The sequence below is a fragment of the Tachyglossus aculeatus genome, chromosome 2 (assembly GCF_015852505.1).
Source record: "Tachyglossus aculeatus isolate mTacAcu1 chromosome 2, mTacAcu1.pri, whole genome shotgun sequence".
Taxonomy (NCBI): Eukaryota; Metazoa; Chordata; class Mammalia; order Monotremata; family Tachyglossidae; genus Tachyglossus; species Tachyglossus aculeatus.
In genome coordinates, this window is record NC_052067.1 from 2,636,044 (window position 1) to 2,652,040 (window position 15,997).

Sequence of the window (15,997 nt, forward strand, 5' to 3'; positions counted from 1 at the left end):
TTTTGTGGGAGATTTTTCTTGTGTGCGTGTGTGTGTGCGTGTGATTTTCTTTTTTGGCTCCATTTTTTTTTCAATTTTTATTTTTTTGGAAGAATCCCGGGCTCGGAAGGTGTCTGGAGAGGGGCGTCCAGCCCGGAGCCGAACGGGGGGGAGGGGACTGGTGGGGGGGGGGGTGTTCCCCCCGCCCCAGGGGTGAAGAAGCCGGGGGAGAGCGCGGACACCCTACCCAACTTTGGATGATGACGATGACCACGATGTCTGACGGCTTGGAATCGCAGGACTCGTCGAAATCCGCCTTCATGGAGTTCGGGCAGCAGCAGCAGCAGCAGCCGGCGCAGCATCAGTCGCATCCTCCGCAGCAATCCCCGGCGGCTCCTCAGCAGCAGCAGCAGCAGCAGCAGCAGCAGCAGCAACAACAACAGCAGCAGCAACCGGCTCAGCAGCCACAGCCGGGCCCGCAGCAGCACGGCTCCCCGGGCATGGCAGAGACGCATTACCCCCTCCACTGCTTGCATTCGGCTGCAGCTGCGGCGGCTGCGGCTGCGGCGGCCGCAGCGGCGAGCTCCCACCACCATCACCATCATCATCATCACCAGCATCACCAACATCACCACGGCCCGCCCTACGCCTCCACCGGGGCCAACTCCTACAGCCCGCGCTCCCTGGCCGCCGCCTACACCTACATGGGACCCTCTCAGCACAGCCCCTACCTCCAGGGTTACAGCCACGGAGGAGGCGCCAATGCCCAGGCCAGGGGAGAGGATCCAGGTGAGAAGACCCCCTCACCCACCCACCCCAGATTCCCCCTCCTCGGACCCTTCCTCCCCTCAACGCCCTCCACCTCCAGGCCCTGGCTTTTCCCCGGGCAAGGCCTCGCCGCCCTCCTGCACGCGTGGGGGTGGCTGTGTCTGTGTGTCCGGGCATGTGTGCGTGTGTCCCCAGCTGGCGTGTCGCACACATACGTGTGCGGAACTGTAGAGGCGGCCGGCGGGCACCCCCGTAGGTCCGGGGCGCATTCCGCACATGCAGACGCGTGTCCCTGGCCAGTCTTGCCTGTGCACGCGGGAGGGTGTCCACGACCTGTTCCGTACGTGTGTGTTTGTGTGTGTGTGTGTGTGGTGTGTGGTTTGTGTGTGTGTGATGTGTGTGCGTCTGTGCAGGCCAAAGCTCCCCCCACCCACCCACCCTGCATCCCCCTGGGACCCCCGTGGGACCCCCGTGGCCTGCTTAGGTTTTCCCTAGAGGGCCCGCAGGCCGCGACTGGGAAGGGATGAGGAGCCGGTAGAGGGAAGTCCAGCCGGACCCCCGGGCGACCCCCGAGAGACCCCCCATTCCCCCGGAGAGACCTCCCCCCCACCGAGAGACCCCCGGGGAGCCGCTGGGAGAGCTCCAGCCGCTCGAGGACCCGGGGGGAGGGGGCGTTTCCCTGAGTTTCCCCGGCCTCCCCTTTGTTAACTCGCCCTGCTGGGCGACCCCGGCCCCCCGGAGGGTGGGAGTTGAGGAGAGGGAGGGGGGTCTCCCGAGCTGAGGGGCCGGAGGGAGGGGTCGCGGCCGAAGCGGGGAGAAATGCGGAGGGAGGGGGAGGGAAAAAGAGAAAAGGAGCCCCGATCCAGGATTCCCCTTGGCGAGGGAACCGGGAAGTGGGCGAACCGGTCAGCCTGGTCAGGCCTCGGGCTGGGGGGCGTCCGGGACTCGGCCCTCCCAGCCTCCAGAAAGAGATAGAGGACGGAGTCGGCGCTTACAACAGTGCTTGGCACGTAGGAAGCGCTTACCAATTATTATCATTATTATTAGAGAGCGAGAGACTCCCCCCCCGTGCCCCTTTCCTCCCCTCTCCCCGGCTCCACCTGGGCCCGGGAGGCCGCCCGCCCCCTCCCCTCCTCCCGGTGACCCGTCCGACGCCCCCTCCCTTGGCTTGCAGACCAGCAGAAGACCACGGTGATCGAGAACGGGGAGATCAGGTTTAACGGCAAAGGGAAAAAGATCCGGAAGCCGCGGACCATCTACTCGAGTTTGCAACTGCAGGCTCTGAACCACCGGTTTCAGCAGACGCAATACCTGGCCCTCCCGGAGCGGGCTGAACTAGCCGCCTCCCTCGGCCTCACCCAGACCCAGGTAAAGACCTCCCCGCGGGCCCGAGCCGTGGGGGCGACGCTCAAGTCGTTCCAGCGCTTAGAACAGTGCCTTAACCCGCCCCATCCTTCGTGTTGCTGTCATTCCCAGAGAGAAGGGCCAAGGCCTCTGATCCGAATTGCGGGAGAAAGAAGTCCTAGGAAAGGGGCAGGGGGCTAACGAGGGCATTCGTTAGGCGCTTACTAGGTGCCAAGCACTGTTCTGAGCGCTGGAGCGCGGGGAGACCGCCTTCTGAGGCGGGGAAAACGAGGAAGGCCCTCGAAAGGCAGCCGCGTTAACCGTCGTCAGTAGGGCGCAATCCCAACAGCCGGCCGGTCGGTGTCTGTGTTCTGCGCCGGGTCAGAGGTTAAATCGCCTCCCAGGGCGCGGGCAGGGAAGCGGACCCGATAACGTAGTAGCCGCCGCCGCCGAGTATATATCTGATCGGGGGGGATGCGGTAGAAAGCGGAATAATATAGGTTAGGAGAGTATGGTAGAGAATAAGGGGAAACGGCGTGGGCTATCCCGGACGCCGCTAATGGAATCGACTCGTCTGAACTAGTCAAGTACGGGGCATCTAGTACAGTGTAACCTCGCAGTAGGCTCGTGAGGTCGACACTGTGAGCCCCATTTAGGACAGGGGCCGTGTCGAACCCGATCTGCTCGGATCCAACCCCGCGCTCAGTACGGCGGCTGGCATTTAGTGAGCGCTTAACAAATACCCTCGTGATTATTATTAATTTTTTTTGGTAGTAGTGGCCGTCGTAGTAGAGAATACGAGCCGAGGCCGACACAAGAGGGTATGAAATAAAGCGTGCGGTGCTAATAACAATGATGATGATGATGGCATTTGTTGAGCACTTACTATGTGCTAAGCACTTGGTGCAACGTTCTGTCCACGGCGAGAGCTCAAGAAATACCTTTGGTTGAATAAAGCGAAACGCCACGCATTGCAATATGAACTAATATAGGATCGCACATTGTAATCTCCTGGAGTTTACGGAAAAAAATATATATAATAAAGGTTGGCTCGCAGAGGATAGAATCGAATATTACGGGCTCGGCGAATCCGGTATGGAATGATGTGAAATACGATGTACTTTAATATAGGTTAATAAGGCAAGTACAATACAAACTAATACAGTATGGGATAAATTACCGTAAAGCGCAGTCTAATAGAAACTGGGCTAATACAACCTAGGATAATGTAACACAGGCGAGTAGGGCCCAATAAATAGAATATATTGTAACAGAAAGGCTTATGAAACAGCACAGAGCCGTGTAGCATAGAGTAGTATAATTTAATGTAATAGAACGTAATATACTCGGCGCTTAGAACGGTGCTCGGCACATAGTAAGCGCTTAACAAACACCATCATTATAATATCGATCCGATTTAATGCGATCTAATGCGAGTATATTCTCCAGGGACAGAGTCCAACCCGATTTACTTGTATCCACCCCAGCGCTTAGTACAATGCCTGGCACCTAGTAAGAACTTAGAGACAGTCATTATTATTCCATTATTATTATTATTTCATTATTACACGTTTTGAGAAGCCCGGCCGCGCGTAGCTTGGGCTACGGCCCAGGCTACGGCGCTTAGTACAGTGCCCAGTAAGGGCTTAACAGATTCATTCAATCGTATTTATTGAGCGCTTACCGTGCGCAGAGCACTGTACTATTGATACCATTGTTATTATCTTGGGTACGAGGCCAAAGCAGCGCGCAGTATCGCTCGCAAGGGGCGAGATGTAGGACTGTCTGGGTGTCAAGGCGGGGGTCCAGGAGGTGAGGGAGGGCCAGTTAGAAGGACCCCCTCCCCTAATTCAATCAATCAATCAATCAATCGTTTTTTTTGAGCGCTTACAGTGTGCAGAGCACTGTACCCCAGTAAAGCCCGGGCATCCCCTTCCGTCCCCCCAAAGGGCCTACCCTCACCCCAAGCCCAGCCCCATTCGACCACCCAGCCGGTCCGCAGGGCTGGATGTCGGAGGGTCTCTAGTGGGGGTCGGGGGCCCGAAATTCCCGGAGAGATCCTTCGGGGAGGGGCGAGGGGACCCCCGGGTTGGCCAGAGCGAAAGTCCCACTTCTTCCCCCTTAGAACAGGTTGGACTCTGGGTGGTCACAGTGGCCGGGGCCCTCGCCCGCCCCTCAGGCCTTGGCCTTCGGATGCCCAGTGGGCCTTTGTTTCCTCCATCCGGGGGGTCCCGGGAAAAGGGGGCAGGGGAGCGGGTGGGCAACGGTCCCTCACGGGTACCGCGTTTCCGCCCCTTCGCCGCAGGTGAAGATCTGGTTCCAGAACAAACGGTCCAAGTTCAAGAAGCTCCTGAAGCAGGGCAGCAACCCCCACGAGGGCGACCCCCTCCCGGGCCCCGGGGGGCTGTCCCCCCGCTCCCCGGCCCTGCCACCCGTCTGGGACGTGCCCGCATCCACCAAGGGCGTGGGGCTGCCGGCCAGCAGCTACATGCCCGGCTATTCCCACTGGTACTCTTCCCCGCACCAAGACACAATGCAGAGATCTCAGATGATGTGACGGAGCCACGCGGGACAGACCCTGGCCCCCCTCCCCCCCCAGCCCCCCGACTCTCCCTCCGCCCCCCGCAGACGCTGACCGCCAAACTGGGAACCCGGCCGGGTTTCGGGGGGCTGGGAGACCCCGGACCGCCCCCACCGCTCCCCCCCCTGCAACCACCGGCCTGGATCCTCCGCCCGAGGGAGGCCCGAGGAGGAGATGTCGCCCCCAGGGTCACCCCCAGGACCCCCAGGGGAGCCCCCTCCCCTGCCCCCGCCCCCTCTCCGGAGCCTCGACGGCGCCCACCGCGGCCTCCAGGACCTGCCAAAGTTTCTCCAGACCCCGCCTCGTCTCTAGTTGTTTGATGAGCTAAAAGACAGCACGCGATCAAAGAGGAGCGGTTTGAGCTCACGCACACCCGCCTGCGCCCACGCACACACGCATGCACACGCGGTGTACACGTGCACACCCGCCCTCATGTGCGGGGTAACGGACCGTCGGCTTCCAACGGGGCCACGGGGGCGAGAAAGCCGGGACCCCCTGTTGCGCCGGCCCCCTCCCCCTCCCCTCGCCGCCCCCTCAACCCCCTCCTTCAGCTCTGACACCGACCCCAGGAGAGACAGAGCGAGGAAGCCATCGACCCCCGGCCCTCCGACCCCCAGACGGCCCGGGAAAGGCCCTGGTGGTCAGCCGCGGGGAGCTGAAATGATAGGGACGTTTCTACCGAGAATCCTTTCTGTATATATTGTTGAATTTTAGTTGTACATATACTTTGTATGGTTTTGTCTTCTTTCATATATGGAGTAAAAGCCTCACAACGTCGGGTGGCCTCTCTCTTCTCTCTCTCTCCCTCTGACTCTCTTCCCTCCTGTCTATCGCAAAGCCACGGAGTACTTGCAGGTAGTGGACGCAAAGCTTAGCGGGGTGCACTCCACTAGGCGCTCGGGAAGTACAGAATAACAAAGTACCCAATTCCCGGCCCACGGGGAGCTAAATTATGCTTTCTTCCTCAGTTTTTTTTTTAAAAAGACGCCCTATTCCATCACCTGGGAAAGGAGATTTTATTTATATGTATGTGCACATATATGAATTTACCATCTCTCTCTCTCTCTCTCTCTCTCTCTCTCTCTCACACACACACACACACACACACACACACACACACACACACACACACACACACACACACTCAGAGCTTTGTAAAAGATTAAGCTCCTGAAATCCTGCCAGGCAGAAACACAGCTGATCTTGGAGCTATCTCCGCGACCCTTCCGTAACTCGTCAGCTGCAATTTCTGCCATTTCTTCTACTTTTACGATTCAGGTGGCCTGCTCTGGGGTTAATACCCAAGGTTTCGTATCTTTCCGAACCCAGCCTTAAGAAATAGATTCTTTCTCTCTTCCCCCCCCCCCCGCCCCAATCTCCGTCCCCACTCCACCCCTCATCTCCCCCCTCCTTCCCCTAAAAGCCCCCGGTGCGCCTCCTCTTCGTGGAGAAAAGAGGAATTAAAAGGCGAGAATGGAAAAGGTACAAAAGCCACGACAGCGGCTCCGCGCCTCCAAACGCCTAAGCCAAGACGGGGAGGTAGATGGGCGAATTGTCGGCGATATTGGGAGAAGGACCGAAATCGTGAAAGTGGGAAAGGGGAAAAAAAGAAACCCACCCCCCTTTCGTCACACAAACAGGAAGCCCCCATACTGCGAGAATTAATGGCTCCAGACCTGGGCATCTTTCAAATTATGAATCTTGAAACCACTGAAGCCACTTATCAGAAGTCAATAGATACCCTCAGTGAACTCGCTCTAATCGCTGCTACACATACAAGTCGCGCAAAAGGACAGTCACTATAATTAGGCACAAAGCAGAGTACTTACCGTTACGCGGGTCCCCCTTTTTGTTCCGCAACTACTTCGCTCAGCCAGCCTTCAGAATGGTTTAAAACCGATCAGTCTTGTCATTTTCTAGCATTCGCATTGTTACATTAGGAAAAATGTTTTCTTTTCTTTTCCCCCCTTCCCACTGTGAAACTCTGGGTTCACCGCTCCCCAGGATCGCAGGCGAACAAAGCCTCCAGCTGCAGTGCCACCCAATTTGAGGCAGACATTGAAGACAATTTAAGGTTTTTATCCACAAGAAGGTTTTTTTCCTCCCATTCTCTTAAATGCAGCCATAATTAGAGTAATTTTTCATGTAGCCCGCTGATTACAGCGTTTTTACCGTCAAAGATAATTACCTGTAATTTTCTTCCACTTTTAATACTAAAAAGCCATCTTTATTTAGATTCAGGAACAGGAAAGGCGAAACAAAAGAGGGAAATTATTCTGTTATTCATACACAAATTGCAGAGACGTAGGACCTAAAATTGAAAATTAACCAAAATTATAATGCGGAAAGGCAGGGAAGGGGTGCGGAAGAACAGCTGGTAGCAGGGCTTTACTGAATTATTCAAATTACTTTGGGGAGAAAGCTACCATGCACTGAAACCAACACTTTTTTTTTTTTTGAGAAAATCCACCAGACACCCGCCAAACCACCGCGTGTGCCCGGCGTCCGAGAGATGCGTGTTAACACGTCGGGAATTACTGTCTGCTTCCTTCAGCTCGCCTCCCTCGCTTTAATTCCGCGCCTCTCGCGAGTTTCCGCGGCTTAGAGGGGGTCGGGCCCCTGAAACGCAAAGGGTTAACGTTTTCCCCTTCAGGAATTGGGGTGGGGGTGGAGCGGTTTGGGGAGGGGGGTGTCGAAGGCCCCCCAAATGGTAGACTGGTCTCTATCCTAGGCTTCGACCCACACGGGTCGGAAAGTGGGGAGGACAGTGCTTTGCACATAGTAAGCGCTTAATAAATGCCATAAAAAAGGGGAAGGGGGAGGGAAAGCGGGGAGGGGGTGAAGGGGGAGGGGAGGGGCAGAAGAAAGGGGAAGGGGGAGGGAAAGTGGGGAGGGGGTGAAGGGAGAAGGGATGGGGAGCAGAAAGGGGAAGGGAGAGGGAAAGTGGGGGGGTGAAGGGAAGGGGGCGAGGGGGAGCAGAAAGGAGAAGGGGGAGGGAAAGTGGGGAGGGGAGCAAAAAGGGGAAGGGGGAGGGAAAGTGGGGAGGGGGCGCAGAAGGGAAAGGGGAAGGCTCTGCAGTCAGGGGCCGCCGGGTGGTGGTCCGAAATAATAATAATGATGGCATTTGTTAAGCGCTTACTGCGTCCGAAGCACTGTTCTAAGCGCTGATGGAGAGGGGAAGCAAAAGACACTTCAGACAGCTGCTCCGGAGGGAAGTGGGGACCCCCGCCCCCCACCCCTCCCTCCAGGGGGGAATTTCGGGGACCAGCATCTCCAAAAGAGCAGGATAAGGACCGGATCCCCTCCAGTCCGGATTTCTGCGAGGGGTCCCCGGGGTGGGGGACAGTGATGGATGGAGAGCGGTTCCTGCGGATCCTCCCGTGGGTGGGAGGTCATTGTGGGGAGGGGGTCCTGTCCCTATCCCCCCTCCCCCGATTCCCCTGGAAGGGGGGGAAGGAGGGGGCGACAGGCTACACACCCCCTCTTCGAGGGGCAGGTTCTCTGCGCAGGCTCTTCAGGAGATGGGGAGGAGGGGGCAGATCCCGCACCCGGGAATTCCCGCAAAAGTCAGAGAAGTAGAGCCCCACGAAGCCCCTCGACGCACCCCCGCAACATGCAAAGACTCAGTCACCATTTAGGGGGGAAAATCACCAAAAAAACCCAAAACGAGTTTGATTTCAGCCTCTCCAAGCGCGGTCTCGCGAACCGGCTTCCCCCTGCAGACTTTCCGGATTAAAGAAGGATTTTTAACAATAATAATAATGGCATTTATTAAGCGCACAGGTTCCCCAATAGCGAAATCTAGTTGGGATACACACCTACTCAAGACCGAGGCAGAGATACAGGTAAACAGAGGCAGAGAGGAGCCAAGAACGAATAGGGGAAACAGAGAAGGGAAGGCACAGACAGACAGACAGACAGATGTCTACAGAGCCTGGGAGTGACAGAGTTTGCAGGTGAAACATAGGTGAGAGGGTCCCGAATCCCCCAGAGACCCCCCCATCCTGTTTCTATCCGTGAGAGGGTCGACGCTTTTGAACCCACCTGCCCGGGGACAAATTGCAAAGACAGAAAATGTGAAAAGGCGAGGGCACAACGTGCGTTGAAATACGCAATATTTTTTTAAAAAAAACCAAAAAACCAAAACAAAGCAAAAAGGAAATCACAATAATAACAACGACAAGGAAACTTACCCCGTGAATATCGCTTAAGCAATGACCAGAGCCTAGCAAACTACTCTGAACGGAAGCATAGAGGGAGAGTTCTCTGAATCCCTTTTCTCCCTATTCTTGGTCGAGTGGGGACATCCAGGTGTGAAATTCTTTGCCCAACCCAACACCTCTTATATTGCCAGCGAAATTAGCTGTTATTACTGTCACTGTTTAGTGATGGTTTATAGCTTGATAAAAAAAAAAAACCTCCTGTAATCAAGACCTGGCGCATCTTTGCAAATTACAGATAATTGTAAACGTCCAGATTATGATAATAGCATCCTAATCCAGCCTGCAATATAATTATTACAGAGTGTTACGTCTGAAACTGCCCAGTAGGGCTAATTCACCCATTTTGGAGACCCTATTTTGGATGGGCGAATGCTCGATTGCCATTTGCGGGGGGGTGGGGGGGTGGGGGGTGGGTGGGAGGGGGGGGCTCTAGGAGGGATACGGTGTAGAAAGGGGAAAATGGAAAAGTGAAATGCGAGAGGGAGCGATCAGATCCAACTCGGAAGGACAAAAGCCTGACTCATTCAGATGGGGGATAGAGGACCGGACGGCGGAACTCTACAGCCTACGAGGGGCGATTCGAAGGCCCTCTCCTCCTTTCCCTTCTTTTTCAGAAATCAAATAAAAGAAAGAAAAGAAGAGAAAGGAGAGAAGCATCTCCCTCCTCCCTCCTCTTCAACCCCGCGGATGAAACGCCCGTTTTTGTTGTTTTTTTTCCAGTTTCCCCGTTGTATCCACCTGTCCCTCCCCGGATGAAAGGCCCTTGCGTCAGTTTCCCCCCCTTCATTGTCTCGCCCTCTCCCTTCCCCCCACCCCCCCGGGGGTTGGGACCGTCCCCCTTCTCGTTGAGGGGAAACAGTTTCACAGAAACGAATGGGCGGCCGAGGCCTTGACATCCGAGCCAGGAGTCCCGGCAGAGAAAAGGGGAGATCATCATCATAATAATGATGGTATTTGTTGAGCGCTTACTGCGTGCCAAGGGTGGAGGGATCCACGGCTCCGGCCCCCTCCATCGCCTCCCACTCCACGGACGAGTCCTAGAGGGTCTCAGCCGCAGGGCGATTAATCCCGGCTAATTAAACAAAGCCGGGAGAAGTGGGTGAGACGCCTCCTTTCACGCACTTTTTGTCCCTTTCGACCGCGTAGAGCCGACGGAGAGCGCGTTCTGCCGAAGCGGGATTGGGGATCCCCCTCTCCCCCGTCCTTGGAGGGGTGGGAGGGGGTGGATATAGGGGCTTCCCTACCTTTGACAGCCCCCCACCCGCCCCCCGGGGCTGCCTGGGACAAATAATGATAATAATGGTGGTATTTTTTAAGTGCTTAATCCGTGCCCGGCACTGTACTAAGCGCTGGGGTGGATCCAAGAGAATCGGGTTGGAGCCAGTCCCTGTCCCACGTGGGGGCTCCCAGACTCAACCCAGGTGTCCGGGTGAGGGAACTGAGGCCCAGAGAAGTGAAATGACTCGCCCAAGGCCACCCAGACGACAAGCGGCGGAGGTGGGATTAGAACCCATGTCCTCCTCCTGACTCCCAGCCCCGGGCTTTGGTCACTAGGGGCTCAGTGGAAAGAGCCCGGGCTTGGGAGTCAGAGGACGTGGGTTCTAATCCCGGCTCCGCCACTTGTCAGCTGTGTGACCTTGGGCAATTCGCTTCACTTCTCTGGGCCTCAGTTGCCTCACCTGTAAAATGGGGATGAAGACCGTGAGCCCCACGTGGGACAATCTGCTTACCTTGTAGCTACTCCAGGGCTCAAAACAGTGCTCAGCACATAGTAAGAGCTTAACAAATACCATTGGTAGTAGTAGTAGTAGTAGTAGTAGTAGTAGTAGTAGTAGTAGTAGTAGTAGTAGTAGTATTCCCTGCTGCTTCAGGTGAGGGGCAGAATGGAAGGTGGAAACGGTCTAGGGGCCAGAAGGGATAATAATAATAATAATTATTATTATTATTATTATTATATATAATATATAATAATATATAATAGTAATAATATATAATTATTATTATTATTATGGTATTTGTTAAGAGCTTATTATGTGCCAAGCACTGTTCTAAGCGTTGGGGGGAGGTACAAGGTAATCAGGTTGGACACAGTCCCTGTCCCCCATGGGGTTCACAGTGTTCATCCCCATTTTACAGATGAGGGAACTGAGGCACAGAGAAATGACTCGCCCAAGGTCACACAGCAGGCACATGGCTGCGTCGGGACTTCCTCCTACCTGTAATTAGAGAAGCATCGTGGCTCAGTGGAAAGAGCACGGGCTTTGAAGTCAGAGGTCATGGGTTCAAATCCTGGCTCCGCCAATTGTCAGCTGTGTGACCTTGGGCAAGTCACTTAACTTCTCTGTGCCTCAGTTACCTCATCTGTAAAACGGGGATTAAGACTGTGAGCCCCCTGTGGGACAACCTGATCACCTTGTAACCTCTCCAGTGCTTAGAAGTGTGCTTTGCACGGAGTAAGTGCTTAATAAATGCCATTAATTTATTTGTAGTGCTTTATCAGATGACTCACCCAAGGTCACACAGCAGACAAGTGGCGGAGCCGGGATGGATGGAACAAGCCACCCCCTCCCCAGGCCGCAACAGGCGCTTCTGGGCAAAATAATAATAATAATGATAGTGATGGCATTTGGTAAGCGCTTACTATGTGCCAAGCGCTGTTCTAAGCACTGGGGGGATACAAGGTGATCAGGTTGTCCCACGTGGGGCTCACAGTCTTCATCCCCATTTTCCAGACGAGGTCACTGAGGCCCAGAGAAGTGAAGTGACTTGCCCAAAGTCACACAGCAAGCAGTGTGGCTCAGTGGAAAGAGCCCGGGCTTGGGAGTCAGAGGTCATGGGTTCTAATCCTGGCTCTGCCAATTGTCAGATGGGTGACTTTGGGCAAGTCACTTCACTTTTCTCTGGACCTCAGTTACCTCACCTGTAAAATGGGGATTAAGACTTTGAGTCCCACATGGGACAACCTGATCACCTTGTATCCTCCCCGGAGCTTAGAACAGTGTCTTGCACATAGTAAGCGCTTAACAAATGCCATTATTATGATGATTGTTATTTTTATTATTATTAAGTGGCGGAGCCGGGATTAGAACCCACGACCTCTGACTCCCAAACCCGGGCTCTTTCCACTGAGCCACGCTGCTTCAATGGGGAGGGGGAAAGGGCCGGCAGACCCAGGCCCTCTCGGCTTCCAGACCAGGGTCCAGGTTTGGCAATGCCCTCTGCTCGCCCCCCATGGTGGGTTCTCGCCCAGTGGGGCTTCCTCAGTTGAAGATCCGAGGAAGCCCCCCTACCTCCGAAACTGGACGGCGCTCAAAAAAGGGAGAAGCAGCGTGGTTTAGTGGCCAAAGCCCGGGTTTGGGAGTCAGAGGTCATGGGTTCTAATCCCGGCTCTGCACCTTATCTGCTCTGTGACCCTGGGCAAGCCGGTTCACTTTTCTGGGCCTCAGTGACCTCATCTGGAAAATGGGGGTAAAGACTGGGAGCCCCACTTGGAACAACCTGATCACCTTGTATCCGCTCCGCCAACAGTGCTTGGCACATAGTAGCCACCTTCTCACTATGCCTTGATAATATGATGATGGTATTTGTTAAGCTCTTACTATGTGCAAAGCACTGTTCTAAGCACTGGGGAGGTTACAAGGTGATCTGGTTGTCCCACTGGGGGCTCACAGTTTTAATCTCCATTTTACAGATGAGGTAACTGAGGCATGGAGAAGTTAAGTGACTTGCCCAAAGTCACACAGCTGACAGATCTTGCCTGTCCTGACGTCGACCCCTGGCCCTCATCCCACCTCTGGCCTGGAATGCCCTCCCTCCTCAAATCCGCCAAATCAATCAATCAGTCAATCAATCGTATTTATTGAGCGCTTAACAATCACTCTTCCCCCCTTCAAAGCCCTACTGAAGGCTCACCTCCTCCAAGAGGCCTTCCCATTCATTCATTCATTCAATCGTATTTATTGAGCGCTTACTGTGTGCAGAGCACTGTACTAAGCGCTTGGGAAGTACAAGTTGGCAACATATAGAGACAGTTCCTACCCAACAGCGGGCTCACAGTCTAGAAGGGGAAGACAGAGAACAAAACAAAACATATTAAAATAAAATAAATAGAATAAATATGAACAAATAAAGTAAATAGAGTAATAAATACTTACAAACATATATACATGTCCCCCCTTTTCTCCGCTCCCCCTCCCCTCCGCGTTCCCCTGACTCTCTTCCTTTGCTCTCCTCCCTCCCCTCCCCCCAGCACTTATGTATATATGTCTATATCTATAATTTTATTTATTTATATTGATGCCTAGCTACCTGTATTGCTGTCTGTCTCCCCCCTCTAGATTGTAAGCCCGTCGTGGGCAGGGACTGTCTCTCTTCATTGCTGTATTGTACTTTCCAAGAGCGTAGTACAGTGCTCCGCACCCAGTAAGCGCTCAATAAAATACGATTGAATGAATGAATGATTAGCACACAGTAAGTGCTCAATCAATCAATCGTATTTATTGAGCGCTTAGTGGGTGGAGACCACTGTACTAAGCGCCTGGGAAGTACAAGTTGGCAACACATAGATACGGTCCCTACCCAACAGTGGGCTCACAGAATGAATGAACAAATACCATCATTATTATTATTAAGGGGGGGGGGGTCTTCATGGGGCCACTCCCAGCTCAAAAACAGGGGCGTGGATGGAAGGACAGAGAGACCCCCCCAAAAAAGGGGGGTTTTCAGGGCCTCTGGCCCGGCTGGTCCCCTCCCCCTTCCCTGTAGCCCCCCGGCCCCTCACCCCAAATCCCGGCAGTGGTCGAGGGAAAAGTCTGGGCTGGAGAAATCCATAATCCATCCCACATGTGGAAGTGCTTTTACTCTCCCCTCCCTCCCCGCCTGCTGGACCGTGGGGGCGGGGGTCGGAAGGTGGGGGTGTGGGGGTCCCAGGCCTGGATTGCTTAGACAACCCCCACCAGAAGACCCCCCCACCCAAAGAATGACCCCCGGCTTCATCCTGGCCTCACACAGCCCCCAGTAGGGCTGCAGGGTCACTATTGGGGGTTGCAGCTTTAGGGATGGGGGGTGGAACTGGGGGGCCAGGGGCCTGGCTTTGTGGGGCTGAACGTGTGTGTGTGTCCTTTGCAGGTTGTCCCAGGGGGTGTTGATGAGCGTGTGTGTCTGTGCCAATGGGCACACTGAGTAGGTGTCTATATGAGGATGTTATGGGTATTGAGAGGTTGTGTCTTTAGGAGGGTGTTGTGTGTGCCTGGAGTGGGTGCGTTGTGGATATTGAGAGTGTGTGTCTGTAGGAGGGTGTTGTGTGTGCATGGGGTGGGTGTCTATATGAGGGTGTTGTGGATGTTAAGAGTGTGTGTCTCTAGGAGGGTGTTGTATTGAGAGTTTGTGTCTTTAGGAGGGTGTTGTGTGTGCCTGGAGTGGGTGCGCTGTGGATATTGAGAGTGTGTGTCTATAGGAGGGTGTTGTGTGTGCATGGGGTGGGTGTCTATAGGAGGGTGTTGTGGATGTTAAGAGTGTGGGGTGGGTGTCTATAGGAGGGTGTTGTGTGTGCACTGAGTGTGTGTGTCTATGTGAGACTGTTGCATGTGCTTTGAGAGTGGGTGTCTATATGGAGGTGTTGTGTGCGTGGGGAGGGTGCACTGCATGTGTCTTTAGAAGGGTGTTGTGCGTGCACTGAGAGTGAGTTTTTGTCAGGGTGTGTGGATGAATTGGGAATGTGTGGCCTGCGTGTGTGTGTGTGATTGTATCAGTGTGTTCATTTCAGGGTGCGAGTGTGTACGTTGAGCCGGTGGGTCTGTGTGTGTTTGTGAGAGTGTGTGGATCTATTTTCTGCGGGCTGCGTAGATGTGGGCTCGTGTGTTGACGTGCGCGTGTCTGTGTGTGGTATCTGTGTGTTTTTCAGGATGTGTGTGTGTGTGTGTGTGTGTGTGTGTGTGTGTGTGCTTGTGCCTGCTGTGGGGGAGGGGAAGAGGGCCTGTCTGTGTGTGTCCTGCAGGATGTGTGTGTGGTGTGTGGTGTGGTGTGGTGTGGTGTGGTGTGGGGTGTGTGTGTGTGTGTGTGTGTGTGTGTGTGTGTGTGTGTGTCGGGCCCTGTGGCTCAGCCCTGGAGCCAACCCGTCACCCACAGGAATGCGGCTCCTCGCGGCTCCTCCGTGTCCGCCGCCTCCGTGTCCGCCCGCCACCGCCACCGCCGCCGCCACCGCCCGGAGGAGCCCGCCAGGAAAAAGAAAAAAGAAAAAAGAAAAAAGGAAAAGAAACCCACCGCCCCCCCCGCCCCCCACCCCTCACCCCCGCCTCTGTGGCCCACATCGAGGACGAGGAGGAGGAGGAGGAGGAGGGCGAGGAGGGCCAGGAGGACACAATTGGCCAAGCCCAGCCTCACCCTAGGCCCAAACCAACTCTAGTTCCAGGCCCAGGCCGGGCTGACCCCGGCCCGATGCCTCCGGCCCAGCCCCGGCCGGACCCCAGACCCAAAACTAATTAAAGAATTCCAGGCCGGGCTGTTTGTACATATTTATTACTCTATTTATTTATTTTACTTGTGCATCTCTATTCTATTTATTTTCTTCTGTTAATACGTGTGGTTTTGTTCTCTGTCTCCCCCTTCTAGACTGTGAGCCCGCTGTTGGGTAGGGACCGTCTCTAGACGTTGCCCACTTGGACTTCCCAAGCGCTCAGTCCAGTGCTCTGCACGCAGTAAGCGCTCAATAAATACGATTGATCGATTGATTGATTGATTGAAGCCTCCCAGCCCAGCCCAGCCCCTGCCGGACCCCAGACCCAAAACTAACTGAAGAAGTCCAGGCCCAGACCGGGCTGTTTGTACATATTTATTACTCTATGTATTTATTTATTTATTTTACTTGTACATCCCTATCCTATTTATTTTCTTTTGTTAATACGTTTGGTTTTGTTCTCTGTCTCCCCCTTCTAGACTGTGAGCCCACTGTTGGGTAGGGACCGTTTCTATGTGTTACCACCTTGTACTTCCCAAGCGCTTGGTACAGTGCTCTGCGCACAGTAAGCGCTCAATAAATACGATTGATTGATTGATTGATTGATTGATTGATTGAAGCTTCCCAGCCCAGCCCAGCCCCGGCCGG

General features: G+C 54.5%; 1 protein-coding gene across 1 annotated transcript; it reads left to right on the plus strand.

Annotated features, from left to right (window-relative positions):
- Window positions 1-236: 236 nt before the first annotated feature.
- On the plus strand, window positions 237-4,656 carry DLX6 (distal-less homeobox 6). Its single transcript, XM_038740193.1, has 3 exons — window positions 237-768; window positions 1,922-2,115; window positions 4,397-4,656. The coding sequence occupies exons 1-3, from the start codon at window positions 237-239 to the stop codon at window positions 4,646-4,648; spliced, it is 978 nt and encodes a 325-aa protein (XP_038596121.1). The 3' UTR covers window positions 4,649-4,656.
- The last annotated feature ends 11,341 nt before the right edge of the window (window positions 4,657-15,997 follow it).